Source organism: Platalea leucorodia (genome assembly GCF_965183815.1).
Source record: "Platalea leucorodia genome assembly, chromosome: 4".
Taxonomy (NCBI): domain Eukaryota; kingdom Metazoa; phylum Chordata; class Aves; order Pelecaniformes; family Threskiornithidae; genus Platalea; species Platalea leucorodia.
This window is the reverse complement of record NC_138826.1, coordinates 21,380,027-21,404,065: the sequence shown is the minus strand read 5'-3', so window position 1 is coordinate 21,404,065 and position 24,039 is coordinate 21,380,027. Positions and strand designations below refer to the sequence as shown.

The 24,039-nt window shown below is 42.0% G+C and overlaps 1 protein-coding gene across 2 annotated transcripts in view; it reads right to left on the bottom strand.

Annotated features, from left to right (window-relative positions):
* The window catches only part of ARHGAP22 (Rho GTPase activating protein 22), a gene marked incomplete at both ends in the record, with an annotated part of 157,053 nt that overhangs the window by 26,341 nt on the left and 106,673 nt on the right, over window positions 1-24,039 (bottom strand). The window contains one exon of one of the 2 annotated variants that reach the window (XM_082310290.1): window positions 13,560-13,736. In XM_082310290.1, the coding sequence (XP_082166416.1) occupies window positions 13,560-13,736 (177 nt within the window). The remainder of the gene's footprint in view (window positions 1-13,559; window positions 13,737-24,039) is intronic. The other variant, XM_082310291.1, reaches the window with a different exon arrangement.

Here is a 24,039-nt window from a genome sequence, read left to right as displayed (position 1 = left end):
TGTTGGAAAGTTTTACACAGCTTAGAAAAAGCTGCAGTCTTTGACCTGTGCAGCCTTTTTGTGCTTACAGCCTCTGCTTTAGCCCTTTACAGAGAAGTTGCCTGATGATGAATAGCTCAGCTGAATAACTGCTAGGGAAGGAACTACAAGCTCCTTACTTGTGAATTAATCCTGAGGACTTACTTGCAGGAAAGCATTCATTCCCCCTTGGCTCCTGCTCTCAGGGTAAGAAGCCTGTAGTTAAGAAAAAAATGCTTATCGCACAATGCCCCATGTAGTTATACAGAGGTCAGCCCTCCATCCCATTTAAAAAATGCACTCATGACTGCAGATCTGCAGCAGTCACCACCCAAAACCTTTGCACCAAGCTTCTGGGGAATTTTATCAAGTTTGGCTAACTTCATCTCCCCCTGCAGGAAACAAAAAATGTTATCCCTGTCTGCAGCTGCTTATCTGCTTCTGTTATTAAAATATCATATCTGTGGTCACTGTATAGACCACACTCATCTGAACTTAGTGGCCCACCACTTTCTGAGCTACACTGTGGCTCAGTTTGAGCACACATGTCAAAGATGATACTGACCCAGTAGTCAAGCTCTGAGATTCCAGTCACTGAGACAGTGTTGTCCCACGACTCAGGAAGCTCGAGGTGAAACTCTGTCTCTACATTCTCTGTTTTGATCAAAAGCTCCTGAAGAAATTACTGTCTCTCACTACAGGTGAAGGCAGTACCAGGATCAAAAACTCCAGTTCTTGGATGGCAAGGTAGTAAGGTATTCCTTAGCTATTCAAGGTATACCTTAAGTATTGTACAAGTAGACACCGGAGGCCCAGAAAATACACTAGACAGTATTTAAAGCCCACTAAAGAATATTTGGAAAGTGATGGAGATCCTGAAACAAAAGGGTACAAATGAGATCCTGGGTATTATTCATGCTTTTATTATCCTCTCTTCCCTTGTGGTGAACACAGCAGGCTGCAGGTTAGGGAGAGCCTTCCTACAGTGCTAACTGGTGAGCAGGACCAATCTTCTTCTGAATGGCTGAGACACCATCAGGATTTTTGGCACTATCCCCTGGAACAATGCCTCAAAATGTGTCACGTCTGCTAATAACATTATGGAGCCTGGGACTCAATGTTTGGGATGGGAGCCCAGGAGATAGCAAATGCAGACTTTTATTCTTCCATTCATTTCTCCATTTCTATTTTCTGTCTCTCAAAACACAAGAACAAAGAGGTATCCAATGAAATAGAAAGTAATATTGTTTAACATGGATATTGTTATACCCAAAGTATAATTAACCTGTGAAATTCACAGCTTCTCTGTGGCCAAAGACACAGCGTGACTCAAAGCATGATTAGACTTTAGCATAGCTTATAATACTGTGAGTTATATGAGAGATGACAAAGACTATGTAAACTCTTCTCCAAAGAAAGAGCAAACACACCTCTCTGGTGAGAGAAAAAAGCAGGAGGAGCACATGCTTGTTCACATGAGCGTCACAACTAAAGCATAAAATGGCAGCTACTTCAGCACTGTTCCCTGCACATGGTAACGCTGCAACTATAGGTGTCCTGTGAGAAGAATGCAACATTGTGCTGCATATCTACACAGTTATCACCTATCTCCTTATATGAAACAACTCTCAATCCCTTTCAAAGCATTGTGTTAAAAATCATAACTTAGACCACAGAATATGATGAGATTGGAATAAAAATCACTAAATATATATATATTTAATTTGTCTTCTGTGTTTTGAATTTCCAGGTCACACTTGGATTCTGCTTTCTCTGTTAACCACATTTCTCAAAAACAAAATCCAAGATTCACACATAATCACTGGATTGCAGGGGCTGCAGACTCCAGAGGCATACTTGATACTGCAAGAATAGCAATAAAATCCAGAGAGCTGGCCACATTGCATATAAACTACCATAAAAATTTTCACCTGGAGATCTCCCCATACACATGTGCCAAGGAGAGAAGGGGTAATGGAGACTGAACACCCTCTTTCGCCATTGGTGTGAATTTGTTTAGCTGTAGAGAAGTTTACCACTGGGTGGCTCTTATTTTCCTAAAGAAGAACTTAGGTTTCTAAAACTGTTTAGCGAGTAAATCTCACATGAACTTGCTGCCGGGGAGCTGGAGGCATTTTCTTTCCTGGTGTCACTGTATGGAGAGAGTCCTAGTAATGCTCTCATGAGCTAGCACCACCACAGTTGTTCTGCTGCAGGTACCAGAACAGGGAGAAAGCATCCTGCCTGTACATGTCACTACAAGCCTTGAGACTCGCTGGGAAGTTCACTACAGCTCACACAACCTCTGAAAATCCAGGCATGTCTCAGGCTTGGCATCTAACTCGGGTCAAATTCAGTCTTGAATCTGGTTGCAACAGACAGGAATGGTGAACCCGCATGAACTCAGAAAATATTCCTCCTCGTCTCTGATTGTGAGCAAACTTCTTGGCTTGCACAGCTCTAGCAAGTGCCCATAGGGCATGGGTATTTTTAGACACTGGCTTACACAGAGTATTAGCTAATATACAGGTATACTCAAGCGGACCTGTCTGAGGGAGCTCAGATCTAGGAAATTGCCTCGTCTATTTGTACAGAAAGGGCCTAGTATGAAAGTTAGAATCAGAGCTGAAGTTTCCTAATTTTCAAGGAAGTTGAGCCTTGTACAGGCTCATTTTTTAACCCAGGCAAACATGGGCATTTGAACATCAGCTTGTATCTGTTGAAAGCTGGCAATGAAACGGCTACAGGTGATCAGTCACAGGGCTGAACCCAGCAGGAAAGGCTTCAACAGTATGTCCTCTGTACAGAAAATTTCCCTTCCAGCTTTCTCCCTCTCCAAAAACTTTGGACAGATCCTTCTCTGAACAAAATTATGTACCCACACCCCTCCCCTGCTCTGGGCTGGGGTCTCAACCTTTACTGGTAAAATGAAATCTTCTGAGAATAAACAGGCTTCTGCTTACTGACTGATAAACCAGTTCATCCTGGGTTAAAAGGCTAGCAAACAGCTATGTTCATTCTTCTATCAAAGTAGATTCTGCCTAACCTGTGTGAGGTGTCTTTCCGTCTCTCTAAAATATCTCAGGAAAGGAACTGACTGAGCAGCACTGTAAATTACCGTGCCGTGGACTCTTACCAGTTTATGCTCTAAATTGGGATTGTAACTGTTTGCTTACAGAGAAAAGATGATAAACAGACATAAACATCACTTAAACACAGCATTCTGAATCCAGAGCCAAACCCCTGTGTTTATTGGTCTATTTGCCTCTAGACAAAGGCAAGACGCATTTAGAGAACAAAACATCAAGGGCAACAAAAAATGCCTTTTAGCAAGCAGTGGTCTGGACAAACGTGCCCTGGAAAACTTCTTTCTCCCCACAACATAAGAACATCTTTTACACAAGTTTTTATTTACTGACTCTTGCACATGCCTGGCTATATTTAATAGATAGCTTCCATAGACTTGACTGAAGCTATGTCTGTAGAAAGCATCTGACCAGCAGACCTTCTTTTTCAAGTGTGCTTGATGCCCCCACTGCACAGAAAAATTTTACAAAAATTCTGGGTGCAAGTGAAAAATAGTTATGACATAGTGTAATTGTTGCCACCAGTGCCTCATCACTAGAGAAGGATGAGAATTCCAGCTGTGGGTTCAAATGAGAGGATCACGGAGTCTGAAACCTGTTGCTGATCCTTGTCTCTAGTACAGAATGAAAGAAGACACCTGCATTTCTGGCCATCCTGGAACCTGGCAGGGCCTCTGATATAGATTAGCAACCAAAATTTAGAAGACCAGCCCCTTTTATCCATTCAGAAAACCGAACAAGCTTATGTCCTCAAGCCTTCCCATATCCCAAGCCTGAGAGGCTGATAACCTAAGCACAATCAGTCACTGAGAAGCAGACAGGATCAACATTGAACACATGGATGCTTATCCAAATCAAACTTCATCATAAATACCTCTGTCAATCTGTAACCTGCAATTGTAAAACTCACTACCAGGTAAATTGTATATGGTTTCACTTTGTTGCTTCCTCAAACTCAATCAATGATGACAATCTGCTAGCTAATTCCCGCACATTTACCTTTATCCTCCACTATCCAACTAAAATTCTCAGTCAATATAAAGCATAACTTATACCTTCACCACCCAACCATATATGTCATGGTGTAAGTTCTAGCAACAGCTGAACCTGACTGGCTGTGCCTGAGGAGGGAATGGCATTTAGCTCCAATTTGTACAATGGATAAAACATTTCAGTAAATCTGCTAGCCTTTCAGGAACTCTTCTAGAAGAGGTCAAGGGCTGAATGTTCCCTCCCTCCCCTGACCTGCAACTCAGAAGGTAGGAAAGGGAAATTTCAAGATCTGATGATGGAGGAAAAGAAAAAAGGAGCAACTGTGGGGGGTAGAAGAGTAACCTGTACAAAAGAAATAGGAAAAGAGAGACAGGGTGAATTTCTTTGTTATCGGCTCTTAAATGGTTAAAATTTCAACTTGCAAGGAGCAGGCTACCATTCCCCTTCAGTAAACACATATCCTCATAACATTCATCAAAGGACTAATACAGAGAAATTAAAATACTTGCCTGCAAGCTGAGAAACACCACAGGAACATGTCTGTCCCATTAATCATACACTGCCAGGACGTGCAGTGAGAACCATCAGTGTTTTAACGACTGTCAGCTTTCAAACATCAAGCATGAATCTAATGATTACAGGAATGATCTCACTGAGAAACCACCGGTGTAGGCGGTGGTACTGGTCAGACTATGTGCTAGAGGCAGTAACCACCAACCATGTAACAAACGCACAGCCACTATCACCTCTCCATGGCACTTACTAGCTGAAGAGAAGAGGAAAACAATGGGTTATTGAGGCAAACACAAGCCCCACCATATTTTATCTAAGGCTGGTTTGCTCTTAGCAATACAAGGTATATGAAGCTAATGACTCTCTCCAGAACTACTTCTTTGATAGCCCAGGTAGACTTATCTTCTATGAACCCATCTAATTCTATTTTGAATCCACTTGTTATTTTTGTTTCCACAACATCTTTTGACAATGAGTTTCATAATTTAATTGTGCACTGCATGAAACACTTTTTTTCTTCGTTCAAACCTCATGACTGTGCACTGTTCAAATCCTCCTTACATTTGTAATTTTATCCATCAGACCTTCCTGCAATCTTCTCTTTCTCAAGACCACTTTCAAAGTCATTTTTTGAGGAAAGGGCTTAAGTTGGATAGATCTTACATCTTAATTGCTTACACAACCTCTGGAGTACAAGACCAATTCAGGGCAGAACTTGTATTAAAAATTCTACCCTGAGCTTGAGAAACCTTTCCTAGCACGAGTTTCATCCAAATGGAAACATTCCCATGTGACATTTCATTTTATCAAATCAGCGTTTCCCAACCAAAAGTCATTTCATCAAGCAAATCCCATGAAAAGCTTTACCCTGCTCACCTGCAAATGTAACAGAAGTAATTTCTATTTGTAGTTTTTCTCTATCTGCTATCTGGTTGAGCAGAGGCACTGAGAAGGATTCTTGCCCAGCTGCCTGTCATTTCCCAGCTCTGGATGCCTGCTCTTTGGCGCCCAGGACTGTCCACGCTAACAGACAAAGTACTATGAATTCATTCATCTGATGCCAAACTGCATCATCCTTCAGAAGCCAGTGGAACTAAACTGGTTAATGACAGCTGGAGATACGGCACTGCAGGGCAGAACTTGTGTTGCTGCCTGGGGTTTTTGAAACCAGTGGCGGGGGACTTGCCCTCTGACAAGTGTTGAGACAGTAGTCCGAGAATACCCATTTCTGCTCTGCGATGACCAGAATACTGCACGGTCTCCACTCAGAGCCCAGAGAAGCTTGGGCACTGGTACTGAATGTCACTTAAAGCCTTTAGCCAGCAGCTTTAAAGCTGAAATATATGCAAGGAGTGAACTAAAGAGACATGAATGTTACAAATTTTATAAGGAAGTGGAGCAGACATCTGACTTCTAAAGGTAGGATCTTCAAAAGTCAGTAAGTAACACCTTTTGCCCTTGACATGCTTTAGTTTTGCTTTTAGTATTACACCCTTCCATCAAGTATTTATACACACTGATAAGATCCACTCTGAACCTTCTCTTCTCCAGGCTAAACAATCCCAGCCTTCTCAGCTTCTCTTAGTGTTTAATTTTCCACAATCCTTTGATCATCTTAGTGGCCTTTCACTGGACTCACTCCAGTAAGTCCACGTCCTTCTTGTGCTGGTGAGCCCAGAATTGGACAAAGCACTCCAGATGTGGTCTTACTAGTGCTGAGGGGAAGGCTCACATCCCTCAACCTGCTGGCAATGCTCTTCCTAATGCAGCCCAGGAATCTGTTGGATTCTTTGCCACAAGGGTGCATTGCTGGCTCATGTTCAACTTGTTGTCCAACAGCATCCCAGGTGCTTCTCTGCAAAGCCAGTCAGCTCCCAGCGTGTACTGTTGCCTAGGTTTATTCATCCCCAGGTGCAGGACTTTGCATTACACTCTGTTGAACTTCATAGGGTTCCTGTCCACTCGTTTCTTCAGCTTGTTGAGGTCCCTCTGAACGATGGCACAACCATCTGATGCATCAACTATTCCTCCCAATATCATCTGCAAGCTTGCTGAGGGTGTACTCTGTCCCATTACCCAGATCATTAATGAAGCTGTTAAACAGTACTAGCCTGAGTATCAGCCCCTGGGGTGTACCACTAATGACTGGCCTTCAGATGGACTTTGGACTGCAATCCTTTGAGTGCAGCAGTTCAGCCAGTTTTCAATACGCCTCACTGTCTATTTATCTAGACTGTACTTTATGAATTTGTAAGTGAGGATATTACAGGAAACAGTGCTGAAAGCCTTGCTAAAGTCAAGTCAAACAAGAATCACTGCTGTTCCCTCATCCACCTTTTCATCATAGAAGGCTATCAGGTTGGTCAAGCATAACTTCCTCTTCATAAATCCATGGTGATTACTCCCAGTCACCTTTTTGACCTTAAAATGTTTGGAAATTATTTCTGGGTTTGTTTGCTCCATCACTTCCCCAGCAACGGAGGTGAGGCTGACCAGCCTGCAGTTCCCTAGGTCCTCCTTCTTGGCCTCCTTGAAGATAGGAGTCTTCAGGGGCCTCACCCCCAGTCACCAGGTCTTTTCAAAGATTATCAAAAGTGGCCTCACACATTGGCCGGCTCCCTCAGCACTTGTGGATGCATCCTGTCAGGTCCACAGACTTGGGTATATCCATTTTCTTTAAATGTTCCCTAACATCATCCTCTACTAAGGAGAAGTATTCCTTGCTCTAGGCTTTCACACTGGCTTCAGGGGCTAGGCGATAACGAAGACAAATCTTACCAGTAAAGTCTGAGGTGAAGAAGGCATTGAGTACCTTGACCTTTTTTATGCCCTTTGTCATCAGGTCTCCTGCCTCTTTCAGTAGTGTGCCCATATTTTCCCCGGTCTTCATGTTGTTGTTATGCCTGAAGAAGCCTTTCTTGCTGCCCTTCACAGCCCCCACCAGATTCAACTCCAGGTGAGCTTTAGCTTTCCTAAGTCCATTCCTGAGTATTCAGACAGTTTCTCTATATTCCTCTTAGGTCACCTGTCCCTGCTTCCACTTCTTATGTGCTTCCTTTTTAGGTATGAGCTTTGTCAGGAGCTCCTTGTTCATCCATGCAGGCTTCCTGCCACCTTTCCTTGGTTTCCTGCACATGGGGGAGGACTGTTCTTGAGCTTGGAGGAAGTAATCCTTGAAAACCAATGAGATCTCCTGGACCCCTCTTCTCTCCGGGACCATATCCCATGGGATTCTTCCAAGCATATCCCTGGGAAGGCCAAAATCTGCTCTCCTGAGGTCCAGGGTTGCGATCCTTCTATTTGCCTTGCTGAAAGATGCCTTCAGAGTGGCTCTTTTACAGATTGTCATTGTGACCTCAGGCAAGTTACTTGATTGCTCGATATCTCAGATTCCTCCTTTACAAAAAATGAGGACAATAGCCTTTCCCTACCTCAAGGCTGCATCATGATGGTAAAATATGTTGTCATAAAGCAGTAATAGAAGCCTCAGATATATCTGACAGAGATAATTTAGAAAAAATAACTTAATCAGATCTCAGAAACAGATCTTAAAACTTTCCCTGTTGTAAGCAGTTTCGGCAGCAAGATCCACTCCCAGCTTACTTTAGTTCTACTGTGTCTCAGTTTCTATATCCAGAAGCGTACCCTCTGCTGGTGATACCTTTGCCTGAGAGAAGGCTAACCAGCACCTCCTTGCAGATGATACATACATCCCTAGTCTTAGGCAGATATCTGAACTCACAACCCCCATCATCTTTCTCTTCCTCTTCCCTTGGTTGTGCCCACCTCCAGCATGAGACAACACTGAAGAGCAAACACTGATAAGCCTCATCAGGCGCCAGCTGTCTCTGTGCAGAGATAATGGCACATATCAGGCACAACAAACACCCAGCAACACTCCCCACACACCTGTAGAAGCCTGCACAAGAGAAGCCCACCCTGCCACCTAGTGAAGGGGCTTCTCTTGGCCGGGCCAGGAATCCTGCTTGAGACTGTCACTCTGGGGGAGCCCCCTAGCAAGATAGGGAGCAGAAACCTCCTCTCTGTCTTCAGACTGGGCAGATAACAGAAGCCACCTCCCTCTTCTTCATTACTGTGGTATTTTAGCATCTTAAATTCACTGATATGATTCTATGACTAGAAAATCCTCATCTTACAGGTGGAGAAATTAAACCTCAGACTCCCGAGACTTAACATCATATCCTAGCTCCTAAACAGTGTGGCATCCTGGTGGACATACATCTAATACCAATATCTGACCCTTCAAAACAATCATGTTTTGCTCTCATACAGATGTTATCTGAAAGACATTTACTTATCTAAAACAGGATCCCTAATTAGGCCTGTGCAGGGCTATTCTTCCATTACCCATAATGACATTGAGCCATGTATTAAATTACACCTCAGAAACTTGTCCCCTAGTTTGCAGCTCTCCCCTAATATAAGACATGGTCTGCAAAGGGCCCTAATTGCCAGCAAAAACATTCTCTGCATTGTTTTTCTGGCAGAAGAAGAAAGAATCCACTCATCATGGTTTATCTAAATGGAGAGGAGGACTGGAATTAATGATAGTAGAGTGGCTTCCTCAGTGGATATTTCTTCAGAGCCTGCCAGTTAAAAAGTGGCTATTCCTCCTGAATGGAGAAACCACTCATGGAGCTCTTGCAGCACAATTACTTTGTCACAGCGTAAAGCTCTCCATGTCTGCCTAAGGGAAGCACATCTCTTCCACCTGCTTCACCTCTCTTCCATCACAAGGAACTGATGAAAGCTTGGGATGAGGAGGAGAAGAAATTAGGATAAAGTAATGGAGAAAGAAAGGGGCTGTGCCCTGCATTTCTGGCAGAGGAGCAAGGAACTGCTCGTGGCAAGAAAGAATACATAAACAGAAGAAAACAAACACAAACATAACAGAAGATTAACACAGAATGATTCCGTCCCCATGCAGTGCTGGTCATGTGCTGAGCTGTGAGAGAGCTTTGCCACTCAGCTTTCAACTGAGGCACAAAAAAACCTCAGCTTTTGTACCCCATGGCCCAAAATTCAGTCCTAGACACATAACGTTTTACATCTGATGCAAGACAAAAATGAGCAAGGCATGCAAAGTGAGAGGTGAGCAGATGGAAAGGGATTTCCTTACAGTAGCTGCATTTTTTCAGACTAGAAGTACAGCCCCACTGTACATGTACAGAGTAAGGAATGACCTCCTCTCCCCCCAGGTACACCAAACACTTTCAATGCATCCACCTTCAGAGGACACTGTCAGGCTCATTCTCACCCAAGCCTATGGCCACGAATCCTTTGCATTTAGCACTATGGCACTGCTACAAGCACTCCATATTATAGAGCAGCTGCAGAACAGCATGACTGTAGGGCACAGAGGGACCCTCCAGATAAACTTTTAGTGGTGTAAACTCAGAGCAAAATTTGTTCGACATGGAGGTAAGAAGGATCATAGGGAACAGTTTTAAACATCCTTTGTCAGAATGTGCTCCAAAACTCACTTTTATCAAGCCACTGTGACAAAATCTATTCTTAAAGACATAATCAAAACAGAGTACTCTCAAATCTCAGTTTACTAAATCTTCTGCTCTGAATGAGATGGACTAGACTCAAGAACCCAGGAGCCTGAAACTTAGGGAAACTTGTTAGAAATTATTTTCCCCATAAACAAGACAGCTCTTCTTCAAAAGACTTAGGAACTCTAGGATTTTATTTTAAGGCCACATTTGAAGTGTATTTCAAAGCACACATTCCATATGGCTTTTAAACCTGAATGTGTCTCCTATTAATAATTTGGGAGCCTCAGCAGTTTTGGAGTTTTCTGTTTTATTGTAAGAAGCCTTTGCTGTTCACTTTTAAACACAGTTCATGTGCCCACATCAACACATAAAAAGATACCCTCAACCTTTTTGATTTATGTTTCTTCAATACATCAGCAAAAATTAAAGTGTGGCTAAGCCTCCCCTTTCATCTTGGCATAATTCATTTTTACACCATATCAACCTTCTCCAGGGCTGGATATTTACATATTAATAATGAAGCCTGCTTTTTAATTCCTCCCCCCATCCCTTTAGCTTCATATATTAAAAAGTGTCGATAGATAAGACTTGGCTCTCAAATTAGTGGTGGTAGCAAAGCAGAGTTCAAATTATTCAATTAAAACACAGAGACAGCTATGTTTACTGCCCTCCCACATTTGAGCTAAGCTGGGATTTCACTCAGAGAACTTGCCCTGCTCTGATTCTGATGGAGGAGTAGGTTTGATCTTTTCCCCAAACTGGCTAAAACTATTTGGAAACAATGGTTTGAACATCTTAACTATTTCCTAGTTATTGACATTCCTATAAATACTTTGTGAAGTGGAAAGAGAGTGAGGATCCAGCTCCATGGTTTCTTTAAGCCAATTTATGTGTGGATTGCAGTCAGAATGAACAACCATGCCCTCTTCCACCCCATCATCTCTCCCCACTGTCCTCACTGTGTTGGAACTACCAGTCCTGCAGCTGCATGGTTAGCAGGACCAGGGAGCCAATCCACCTACAAATTAATCCTCCTCCCTTTTTTTTCCTGCCAGGGCATTTCCTACTGCACAGCTGCATAACCACTAGTATTAGCAGAATGAAACATGGGGGGAACACATGGTTGCAAGGTGGGAAAAGACCATGCCTGACAGCAGCTAGCACTTCAGTCAGCTCAGAGAAGCGATGAAACCATAGCATAAGAATCTGTTCATGCAGCTTGGACTACAAAGCAAACATAGCCAAGCTAGCTTTAGACTGATGCATTTCAGTATTAGGGCAGAGACCTCAGGCCAGGCTGACCACCCAGGAGGTACCCATGTTCTTGGGTAGTTTTTATCCACAGACAGAGCAAAAACATCAATACAAAATTGCAATTCTTTCTAACTCTGCAAACAGCAGTGCTTCTCTCCTACAGAGCTTAAGCCAGCTCTGCCAAAGCAGCCTTTACACTGACATTGATGGAACCAGATCAAATCTGCAGTATGTGAAAACAGCAACAAACAGCAGCTGCTGTATTCCCCCCGCGCTGCCCTGGTCCCACATTCTCATTATTTCATTCTATGTTTTTTGATATCTCATAAAGCCCCAACTCCTGGAATCAAATATAAGAGTACGTGCCTCATTTAAAGGAAAACTAAAATGTTATCTGATAGCTTTGCAGAGAAGTTTAGAGGTACAGAAAAAGAGCAGATTAATTAGGACAATACTGCCCCCATAAAGAAACAAACAAACAAACAAAAAGAAATCGATCCCTACCTTTATGCCAGCCTCATGTTCTTGTTTTTAAAATCTTAGGATTTTTAATTATGTATTATTTTAATACATAAATAAGATGCTTGCTCTGGAACTATTCCAAGAGACTGACAAAACATGAACACTAACAAAAAAGAAGACAAATTTGCACTGATACCAGCAGTGCTGACACCACCATGCCCTAAAGGAGGAGGCTGTTGCTGGAACGTGTACTATTTGTCAAGACTGAATGTCTCCTTTTTCCTCACAGTATTTATTTGATGCACATAGCAAAGCTGTAAAATACACACTATAAGGTCCACTACAAATGGCCACAGAAACACCATCTCCGAGATTCTGAGACTTCTAATGGAGGAACTGCAGGGAGTTGCACCGAGTACAGAGTCTAAAAGACCCTTCACTGTGGAGTGGACTTCAGAAGGAAAGCAAACCAAGCATATACTCATGTTTGAGGAGAACTCTTTGTAGATCAGTTTCTACTAGTGAAAAGGGCTTGTACTGCCCACAGCACAACAGCATCGCATGCAACCTCTCAGAATCAGGTACAAACTGCCTTTTGTACGTACACCCTTTCTGCTAAGTGAAAGAAGGACCTAGGAAAAAATTACATCATCAGTAGAGATTGTATCTCCTCCAGACAAACCAAATGCTGCTACACAGAGACTCAGAATTGTAAGACTCACTTAAAAGAAAACAAAAAAATAAAAGACAAAACCAAACCACAAGATAAAAGTTACTAACAAACACTGGGTCTTCTTAGTGACCTTGTGGTATTTGAGCCTCCCTCAGTTGCATCAAGGTTACTTTTTCCCCCCCTAGATCCAGGAAAACTAGTAACTTCATTTCAGCAGAAGTAATTGTATTACCTAACCCTTATCTGGCACTTTTTTTATCTGTACCTCTCAAAAGAGGTCGATATCACTATCTGCATACGATACCACTATTTGCATGAACTCCATCAGTAGCACACAAGTCACTTCAAAGCGTAGAGTTTCCAGTACCAAGCCAGTAGCTGCTGTCACCAACAGTGAACCCAGAAGAAAACATCTGTGAACTCTTGTTCTATGCTAAACCACAAAAACACCTCCTATCTAATCTACTGACTTGAGAATTTGAAGATTGTGGTATAATATCAACACTGAGTCTGGACTTTTTGTTCTTTTTAACTACAGGAATTGTCAACAGCTGTATTATCTTACAGGTGTTCACTCAGGCTGACCTTGTTGGTCTTCCTCAGGCTACACCCCCAATGAAGCCAGTGGAAGCTTTGTCTTCTCAACTGGGCCCTACATTAGCTAGATGAAAAATTTTAACTTCCGTACAACCAAAAGTGGGCAAAGATGGACATCTGCCCTTGTGGTAGAAAACTGAGATAACTGACACACTCCTTTACGTCCATAAGGATAAGAAAGTCCACAGAATAGTTTGTAATTAGCTGTAAAAAACAGAGTACTGACAATATTGATATGTTTATTATCACCACCCATTTCTGACTGAGAATCAGTTATAGTCTGGATGTGCCCTCCCCTCCCGTTCCCTTCCATCCCCTGGCAAAAAAACCTCAACTCAATCCCCTTGCTGCAAAACACTTCAGACAATCAAGAGCTTATCTAGGCATCTCAGTGATTTTACAGTGTTACACATATCCTAGTATCACAAGAATATGTTTTACCTTGAGGCAAATGTTTTAATTTATGTGCATGTGAGCTATTTGCAATACCTCCACCAAATGGAGCCCATATAACCCGTCGGATGGCTTTCACCCAATCTTCCATTTCATTCTGGGAATTAGCCATGAGCAGGAAAGCCTCATGATTGACAGGCATCTTTTCCCGGTCCCCTGCACCACCTGAAAGACAGAATACAAATCTCTTTTAGCATCTAGTTCAGAAGCGAGCAACCAATGTTTAAAACCACCAAAATCTGGGTCAAAATGATCAAATGATTATTTTAATTGAGCAGTTTTACACACAATTCCTACTCATGTGCTGCAGCACCCACAAAGCACAGGTTGGCAGAAGATCAAAGCAGAAGTGCAAAATGTGCATTTCCAGTGTGGGAACCTGGAGATATTGTACCTGCTGTCCCAGCAATAAGCAAAATGAAAGCACAGGCTGTAAGACCCTACAGGAAGAGTACGAAATGAATTCCACATACCTGTGTTGAGATATTGAGAGATTATTACCCAAAAGGGGGACCAAGTGAATCATAAGACATTTTAGTGCTTGAGATGCAGAAGTCACAAGATCATCCACTTTCCTCAAGTCCTTGGGAATGTCTAGCCTCAATGTAGAAAACGAGATCCATTCTGATTTAGGATCCAATTCAGAAGGAACATTTTGAAGAGGAGTTAAGACTTGGGAATATGACTCTGACTCTCCCACTTGAAAAAAGAACTTTAGGAGCTATTAATGTTGGCACACAATATCTCAGGAAAGTACTGACCAGAATACCAAATGCACAGAACATCAAATACACTCAAGCTGTCATATACATCTGTCACTTGTGGATACTCCAAGACTTACAACATTTTCGCCCCTCTTTTCCCATTTTCTTTTTAGGTCAGCACCCACTTCAGCCAGTTTAGATCTTCCCCTCACCCCTCATTTTATGTTCCAGAGCTGGATACAACCTAATAAGGGCCACATAAACACATAAAAGCTTTATTGGAGCAGCCTCTGTATAAAAAGGCTACTGATCCTGTCCAACACAGCAGCTGCATCTCTAGTGGCCTGGAGCTTCTCCATCACCATGGAAACTGCCTTTGGCTTTGCTACAGAGAGATAATATCTTAGTCGTTGTGTCACTGTCATTTCCACACTTAACATGGCGTTCAGTACCTACTGGCAAGCTAAAGCTGCCAGCCTGTGCTGAGCAGCTGAGATTGCCTGTCCATGGAATTCAGAGATAAAAGCAAGACGACGGTATGTGGTGGTTTGTGCAGAACTGATTTAGCGTACACAGAACATGCGCCTCCTAAATCCTTGCTAATCTGGGAGCTGCCTGTGAGCCAAGGAAGTACTTTTTCTTGCTATTAATTGTTTCCTGGCCTAGACGCACCCATGGATCATTTGCTGATTTGCAAAGCAAAAGGGGTAAAATTAGATGTGTTGGGAAGGATTGTGTGGTTCTCTGAGAAGCAATTCACTGAATTGGGAAACTGAGGCAGTCTTTCAGTAAAGAAGAGAGACAACGGCCATCTAGGACTAGGCATGCAGCTTAAGAATCAAAAGCCATGATGCTTTTCCCCCACATATATCCAAATTCTGCTTCTTTCCTCATAGCATCCTCTCAGCCGATCTCCTATTTTGAATTTACTGAGTATTCCTTAAGATATATGAAGCAGAACAGCTCTCTAGCTTAATGCTAGGATGCAAGCATCTGAACAGAACAATGCTCTGACATACTCCACTGCAAGGAGGACATACTTAATCCTGTGCAAACAGAACTGTCAGAGCAGGAAATTACAGTCTGTGAAACTCCTGTCACAGTCTAATTCTTTTACCTACATACTCAGCCTCATGGTGAAAGCAGAGGTCACAAGGTCTAACTCTTGCACCTTACCTGGCAGACCTATTGCCATGCCCTTTCACAACCAAATATCTTACAGAAGGTATGATAGCAAGAAAGAGGCTTTTCACAGCCCTCAGCACGCATCAGAAACAGTGCTTCAGGATCTGGCATCTGGCAGATAGAGGGCTCGAGCTCAAGCAAGCTCTTCAAAGGAATGAAATAGTCTCAAAAAAAACATGTACTCTATGGGTCACACCACCAGCAAACAACTGAGCTTGACCAAGGTAAAACACAGGTCTTGTTCTTAAATTTAAGGGGATCCAGCTGACATCTTGCCCACCCAAGCCATGAAGGACAAAAAGAGATGAGAATCTTAGCTTATAATTAATTACAGACTGCAAATTTAGTCAGAACAGCTGAACTATCCCATACAAAGATTGCCATATGAAGCATAACAAGCAGAGAAGGATGAAGATGACTTCTTACTGGACTTCTGTAGAAGTAGTGTCTCAGCATCTTCCCACTGAATCACTGTACTACAGGGACCTGACTACAACTCCCCTTCCCCTAAGATGTTACTTTGGATGAACCAGCTGCCTTCTAAAATTTCACGGGCCTTTTTCACGCAAGCATTTAGGGAAAAAAACATTTATACTTCTATTTGAGTCTGTAAAAAGTAAAATCATGATGGGAAAAAAGGATTCCTGTACAGGCTAGGCTTGAGACTCTGCCAAAAACTACATACAGCTCCTCTGTGGTTGGTTTTCCCCACTGAAACTTTAAATAGGAGCAAGGTCATGACCCTACAAGCTGCCTGTGGGAGAGTCAGTAGTGACTAGTCACATCAGTACAAGCAAATGAAGACAACTCCACGCACGGAGGCTAGCTTAGAAACAAGAATGCACTTAAGAATTGCTTCTTAGAGAAAGCCTCATATGTTAGCATGACATGAATATGCAGTGGCAGAGCATGCAAACCCACCTATAAACTATTTTTTTTTTAAACAATATTTTAATTATGTTACTTTCCACACATGGCTGGCTCCTTTCGCTACATCATTCGGGCAACAAGCAGAACTAGAGTTCCCTAAAGGGCAGAGTTCAGACATGCCTCTCTATGTTGTTGTAACATTCAACAGGTTTTGAGTCTTAGTAGTCACAAGAATGAGAAACAGCTAAATTCAAACACTTAGATCTTCTTTTAAAAAACAAGGACACAATGCCACATACACCTTCTTCAGAAGTCCAGAATTTTACCTGAAATTCATAGATACTTTCTTTTCTGGGCTCAGACCCAAGACAGGATCTCGTTATGGGTTTTGTATTGGATTTGGCAACACAAACACTGTATCAATTCAAACACCCTAGTCTTTAGCAATTGTTTTATGAGAACAGTTTTAAACGTTCCTGCCTAGAAACGATTTTAAACACAGACAAGGGCTTTTCATTCCCTTGAACAGAACTTCTCACTCATCTTAAATCAAGCTCCCATACAAACAGGACTGGCCCTCAGAGACGAACTCTGTGTAGCTCAGGATTGCCACGGGCAGAGATTCCAGTCCTTCTGCTCAAAGCTACTTTCATCTCCAGAGCAGAGGAAAAATAAAACTGTCTGCAAACACAAACAGAGTACAAGCACCTAAACAGATGTGGCAAAAGCAGGGGGTTTAACTTTGGGGATGAATAGTCCGTCTGCTTCAGCGTTAACCTATGACCAGGGGATCCTGCATTCAATTGCCTGCTCTACTGCAGATTTCCAGTGCACATTGGACAAGATGCACTGGATTCTATCCCTATGGCAAGTTGGCAGTGCTACTTGCCTCCCTCCCAGGTGTACAGAAACTAAACATCTTCAAGACTAGGAAAGGTAATGGCAACCATACAAGTACGTACAGTAAATGCAATAGCCTAGAAAGACGTAGAGACTTTTTTTGCTACTGCTCACCATAAAAAGGGCTGCAGATCCCAGCTGACTTCAACGCTTTGCCATCCGTGTCTCAAGGTACCTTTGTCACGTTGCTTTACATACACTGGTAGGTATCTTTGCCTAGAGAGAACAACATAGCTCCAGGCCCCTAGCTGCATTGCATGAATGTTCTCTCTTCCAGGCCCAGACTAGTTAAAGCTTGCAGAATTGTTCTCATATGCTGTCTGCTCACATGGTTTGTGCAACTGCATTTCATATGGCCTCAGAGCCATCTGCTGCTGATGTCAGCTGTATAGCATTCACCTCAGAGTAACGTGCCACCTCCTAATCCTTAATAACCGTCCTCCTTTCGGCTCTCCCCCATGCCCCACAACAGGGAAGATTAAATACTGAAAGACTGGGGCTAAGTGACTTGCTGAAGGTCAGATGGAGTGCTGCAATAGCAGCAGGAATCACAGTCCACACTTCAAAGCCCTATTTACTGCAAATTCTTCCTTTTTTTGACTATCCTTAGTCTGGTATGGGTTCACTGGAAAGTGCAAAGCATAAGGCTGCTATTATGCTATATTTACCTATCCTGCCCTGTGTTCCTGTTCAAAGAACCTGTAACAGACGTTCAGTTGCATCTCTCCCTTTATACAGCTGTTTCCAGTGAGGAAACATTGGAATTTTTTTGTTTGCCTTGAACTTCATTCACACAAGATTAACCTTCTTAAGATGAACATTTGTGGAGCCAAGCCTTAGATCCCCTTTGTCTGTATGGAAACAGAAGTTCAGGGGGAACAGGACGGGACTTCCTAGTAGGAGATGTTCCTGCCCCATTACATGTAAAAAGGAGGAACTTTTTTATTCTCAAGTAAAGCTGCTGTCAGATTCTGATGAAGTTGGCAGCTTCTTTTTTTGTTCAGATCATTTCCCTTCCTTCCACCCCCCATCTGGTTTGCTTTTCACCCATTTCTTACATCATTCTGCTTACTGATGTGCTTGTGTATTGTCATTACCTCAACTCCACTGAAAACTTACACAATTACAAATGCTTGTGTATGTGTATATATTTACATGTTTGTATCGCTTTGGTGTGGATTGTAGAGTGGTATTTTCAGTAAGAGTGAAATGGAGTTGGCCATGTGCAAGCTGCTGCAGCACGTGGGGAGGCAAATGGCAGTTCAAGGCTGAATTATGAAAGGGGTGGCTGGTGGGTAATGCAAGGCCCAGCTGACATATTTGCCCTCAGTACTAAAGCAAATAGTGACAGGAAGCCTTTGATTGCAGACAAGCAGCAATGAAGATCTTAACAAATGGACAAAAACTAGCACCCACAGCTGAAAAGAACAATTGCAATGATTTATCTTCCCCGACCTGCTCTTTATGATTGTCTTAAAGGTGAGTATCAGATTCAGGGCTGTAAGATCTCCCTGATAGTGAAAGAAGGGGAAAAATTAGTTAGATAAATTCTGTCAAGATTAAGGGCAGCTCTATTAGAGGGAATCTTTCTTTGCACAGCAGGAAAAAAAAAAAGCAACAAACAAAAAACAAAAATAAAAAAAACCCCAGTCTTGATCTTTGGGTATGAAAGGAGACAAAAGAAATATTAGTAAGTAAACAAAAGGTCATGAAAAGTCCTTGGAATAGCCACTTGAAACTAATTCCATTTCTTCAATCATTGCCTTTGATTCTGGCTAATGCTCTATCCTGAGCACTACCCCACCCCCCCAAAGTTTTCCAAGAGCCTGAATGCTAGAGATAGACCACGTCTATCGTACCTGAATCTTGGGTTAAGCTGCCATCAGCATGGAGTTTAAACTCCACTACAACCAATAACAACTCTACTGCTTTTCTGCTGCTTTTTCTGGATGATCCTTTAACAGAAGGGAAAACTTGCTGTGAAAGGCTCCATTTAGTCTACTTGAGAACAGCAAAAGGACTAAGAAAAATCTGAAATAGTCAAGGAGTGACAGATAAAAATACAGAAAACTGACAGGATCTACGAGGGTATGATCTATGAAGAACTGAGCAGTACAATAAACAGTGATGTGTGCTTGCCATGATTTTCGTATTTGTATCTATCTATCCCCACCCACCCATCTATATATATATGGGATATCTAAGTTGGAAGTTGATTGGGAAGCTGAGACTAAACTCATGATCACACTTTAAAAAGCTTATAAAATTAAGAAAAAATTAGGTTTGGGGATTTAGTATCATACAGAGTACAAATAAAAGAAACAAGCTTTGAATCAAAATAAATTTATTGTGCCTCAGTTCCAATGGACAATATAATGGCAATTTTTCCTAAACAAACATGCACCTTTGTAGGCGAAGGGTGTTTTATTTCCACAGTTTGGAATGAGTTTGAGGGGATTCTAACATTCAGCTTTCATTTTGTTGTGTCAATGAGGAAAGTGAAATCTTAAATACCTTTTAATGTACAGAGTAACTTCAGCTCACAAAAATTGACATAGTTCAGATTTTCTTAGGGCAGGATTTGCAAGCATGCACTGAAATCTCATTGACTTTTCAGTCAAATATAAATGCCCAATTTCCTTAAACACTTTTCAATCCACCAGATTCGGTGATAGTTACTAGCAGAAGATCATCAAATTTTCACCTAAAAGCTCTTGCAGAGGATTTTCATGGGTCCCTAAATGAGTTTTAGATCCCAGATCTTAGACCTTATCCCAGAGGATAAAGCAAAGGCAGGCAAACGCTCTAAAGGCACGGACATCTGTAAAATAATCCAAAGGCCCTGTGATCTGTTCTCCCCTCCCATGCCTTCTGTGGTTTCAGACACCATTAAACTGCTTTAAAAAAGCACCAACAAAGAGATTAGACCTCAGAACTGTGGTTTCTTATGCAAAAATTCTGACAAGACTTAACATGAACAGAGGCACTACAGCTTCTCTGTACTGGCACATAGACTACAGAAAACCCTTAAAAACCTAAGGCTAGTGCTCTATTTCAGTTGTGAGGATCAAGTGTATGATTACTAAAACTGTATGCAAGAGATGAAGATTTGGTTTAATCTTTGGCCTTTTAGACATAAAAATTTGATCAGGTCAAGCTAACTCAGTGGTTTTTAACTCCTGCCTGGAGATGCCTTTCTTGATATGTGTGTGACCCATATTACTCTAGACTTCTCTATTAATTAAACTGGTTAATGCTACTGGTCATTTCAAATAAATCAAAACCTTGAAAATAAACAAACCCATATTCCAGGTAGGTCACACGCTGTTAAGTGATGTCGCACTCCAGGAACCATGGCAAACAGAAAATAGGTGCAAAATAAGAAGAAGGGAGAAAGAATCTGAAGTACTCTTAAAGAATGAGCAAGTAGCATTGTGCACAAATGCCACCTTGGACCCCTGCTTATAAAACCTGCTTACATTTGCTCAGTGCTTTGTAATGTTTAAGTCTACTTAAGCCGATTTTTTTTTTTTTTATATGCTTCATCAGGCTTAGGCTGACCTGTGAGAAGTTTCAGTAAAAAACGGTTCAGTCATTTTTTAAGTTACATTTCTGGCATTAAAAACATATTTATTATAATTGTACTTCAATGCTCTCATGCCTCCTTGTTTTCAAAAATTTGAAGTTTCAGAGAGGAGACTACTATGCTGCCTGGGATGTGCTGTTCACTGTGGCCACGTTAACCTGGCTAAGGTGAATTCACAACTGTGGTAAGGCCATCTCTGCTGCAGCAGCCCAGTATTTAGGGTTGAGATGATCCCAGGCATAATATGCAACTAAGCACATGATTTTTTTCAAGGACATAGCACCTCCCTAGCACCAACACAGCTCAGGCACCACTCCCTCCAGCTCCTGCCCACAATTACTTTGCTCCATAAGAGGAACAGCTGTTAACCATGATCATGCTGCCTCCCTCACTAGAGAGCTTTAGGAGCCTGTGAAACATGCCACCAGCTGCATATGGCATCCCTAAAAACAAGCTGTATTTTTATTGCTTTGGGGTGTGTAACAGCTTCTACTAGCTAGTAGCAAGAGATGAAATGTCTCCAACAAGGTCACAGCTAGTTTAGGAAGCCAGCAGAACCATCCTAAGAGGAATCAATCAACAATAATTAACATGAGGAGCAACTACTACACCAGCAATTGCTAGGAGCTGCATGACACCACTTCACCTCTGCTGCGACTTGTGCGTTTCATCCAGAGCGTGAATTCTAGAGTACCGATATTCTAATTATGTCCAATGATGCCTCAGGGGTTAGACTGTCAAGTAAGTGACAGTTTGCTCAATTAAACCCTTGTGGCTCGACTCAAATAATGTTTCCTGATAGGGGATTACTGTGCAGACTGAACATGTTCACTTCAAAACCTAGATCATAAAGAGATAGCAGCAGCTCCTTAGGTGGAGCTCACAGTGTGCAATGGCACGGTCACTGCCTCTTACAGCAGTATCTGCTGATAAAGCAGACAAACTTAGGGTATAGTGTTGCCTCTGCTGACACTAACACTATTTTGCCTGCCAGGCAACAGGTATCTGCCACCTTGGCACCAGCTTCTCACTGGAAAGAGAAAGTTCCTACTAGGAAAAGAATCTGAAGGTGTCGGGAGCCCAGGCATAGTTGTGGTTCAGCTTCTTCCATTTGCACAAACTTGAGCTCAAGAGCTCACAAACCCCTTCTTCAAAATTTGCCTGACATGTCATCAGCTCTTAGGGAGCTGTTCACCTCATGAAGTGTCTGTCTTAGAATGACAAAATGACAACTTCTGTCCCTCTCTACAGGTGCCTTGAGAGGGGAAAAAAAAGAAAAAAAGAAAAGCTGTTTCTTCCCCTCACAAAAGAAGACCCTACCCCTGCAACAAAATCAAGTCTGTAGTGGTAATGGCAAGTGAGGATGACAAGGGGGAGAAAGAGAAGGTTGCACAGCTTTTTCCCCAGCGTGTTCCACAGAGAGCCTTGTAACAACAGCAGGCTACTTTCCCTTACTCTCCTTTCTCCCACTCCAGAAAACTAACCCTTGCAGTCTTTCCTCAATGTATTTAATATCTAAAAAGTTACAATGAGTCCAGTCCTTAACAGTGATGAAGCATGGAACTGCCTGGGCTATGCAGAGCTCCTGGTCATTTCACTGTCCTCTGGTCTGGATGGAAAGGAAATGAATTTTTCTCAGGCCAGCAGAAGCCACACTCACAGGGAAGCAATTCAGGTCAGCCTGCTGGCAGAAGCTGTGTGCTTGCTCCTGTAAGGCACATTGCGGGAGACACATCAAAATAAGGCAATTATGAATTAGAGGGTATAAAAAAGTATGTACTAAAGACTCAAAAAATAGTGACATGTCTATGCAAAGCAAGCCACACAGTTCCATGTGGTTCTCCGAAGCAGCAAGTGCTCAACACTTCTGAGGAATGTATCAAATTATATATTCCAACTGTGGTTATGTTTACACGCTATTATAAGGGAGGAAATTCCTTCCTGACCAAAGATGATGATACTTCATACTTTGAAATATCTGAATGAAAATGACTGGATAATTTTTATGCATTACCATGCAACCACAAGCAATTTTCTAATTCTTGTAAATTTCTTCAAATCTTTAACATTGAAGAGAGCATTAAGGGAAATTTTAAATCCTGACAAGAAATGACTTACCACAACATCAGAATGGCAAAGTCTGATGTATTTTTCTTTGACAACTTCATCCTGGAGAGATAATATCCAACTTCTGCATTCTTCTGTGACTGCTCACATTTTCCAGGTCTGCTCACCAGTAGGAATGAAGTGGTTCTCATGCCTTTTAAATAAGTCTCTCTGCAACTATCTTCTCCCCGCTCCTCATAAGCCTATTTTTTCTTTTCCCTGCAGCTAGTCCACCATGAAAACAAAGACACCATCACTGTATTTTTAAAGGACTATGTGGCTTCCATCTTAGCCAATGCTCTGGACTTTGAATTAAAGAGAATTGCTGTGAAGCCATCTGCTGCTACAGCTTAGGCTGTAGACACCAAAGCTTTTAGCTGAGACTGTAAAGACTCCAATTCTCTGTAGACTGAATACAGAGTTCTGCAGAAATTCAAGCCAACCAATTACAAACATTATTATTTTCTTCAGTGAAGTGACTGAAGCTTTAGAATCACAGTTTTGGCAGCAGCAAATAAATGGACTATCATTAAGGACTCAACAGTTGCAGACTTTGTTCTTACGAAAATGAAGCTATTGGTTGCATTAATGCAGAAAAGGGATTGAAATGCAAAAGAATATATACTGTAGGCCTTTGGCAAAATGTTGGCAAACTTAGGAAAAAAAAACGTGCCAATATTAATGATGAGACAATGTAGATGGAAGTACTACTGATCTAAATCCAAACTTAAGAGCTCAGGGGTATTCTGATCCAAGTCCATAGTCTTGTTACAGTTTGCACAGAATAACAGTTTTATAGCAGTCTCCTCCTGTACCTGGCTATACATTGGATAACCAATGAATCTTCCAAACATGACTGTGTAACACATAGCACTCCACCATGGCAACAGTGCTCTTTCACAAAAAGGAAAGTTTATATTTATCACCTGGGCTCAGCACTGCAGCCGCTCAGAACACAACCGTGGATAGCTAATGAACTCAAGGTTGTGCTGATGCAAAAAGCAGGGGCCTCAATTCTTTGTGCTTTAGGACAATTGTCAGTGAACCGCTAGCAGAACAATGCTTAGAAAAATCAATTCTAATTCTCTCCACCCATTGGTAATGGTCAAATTCCTCC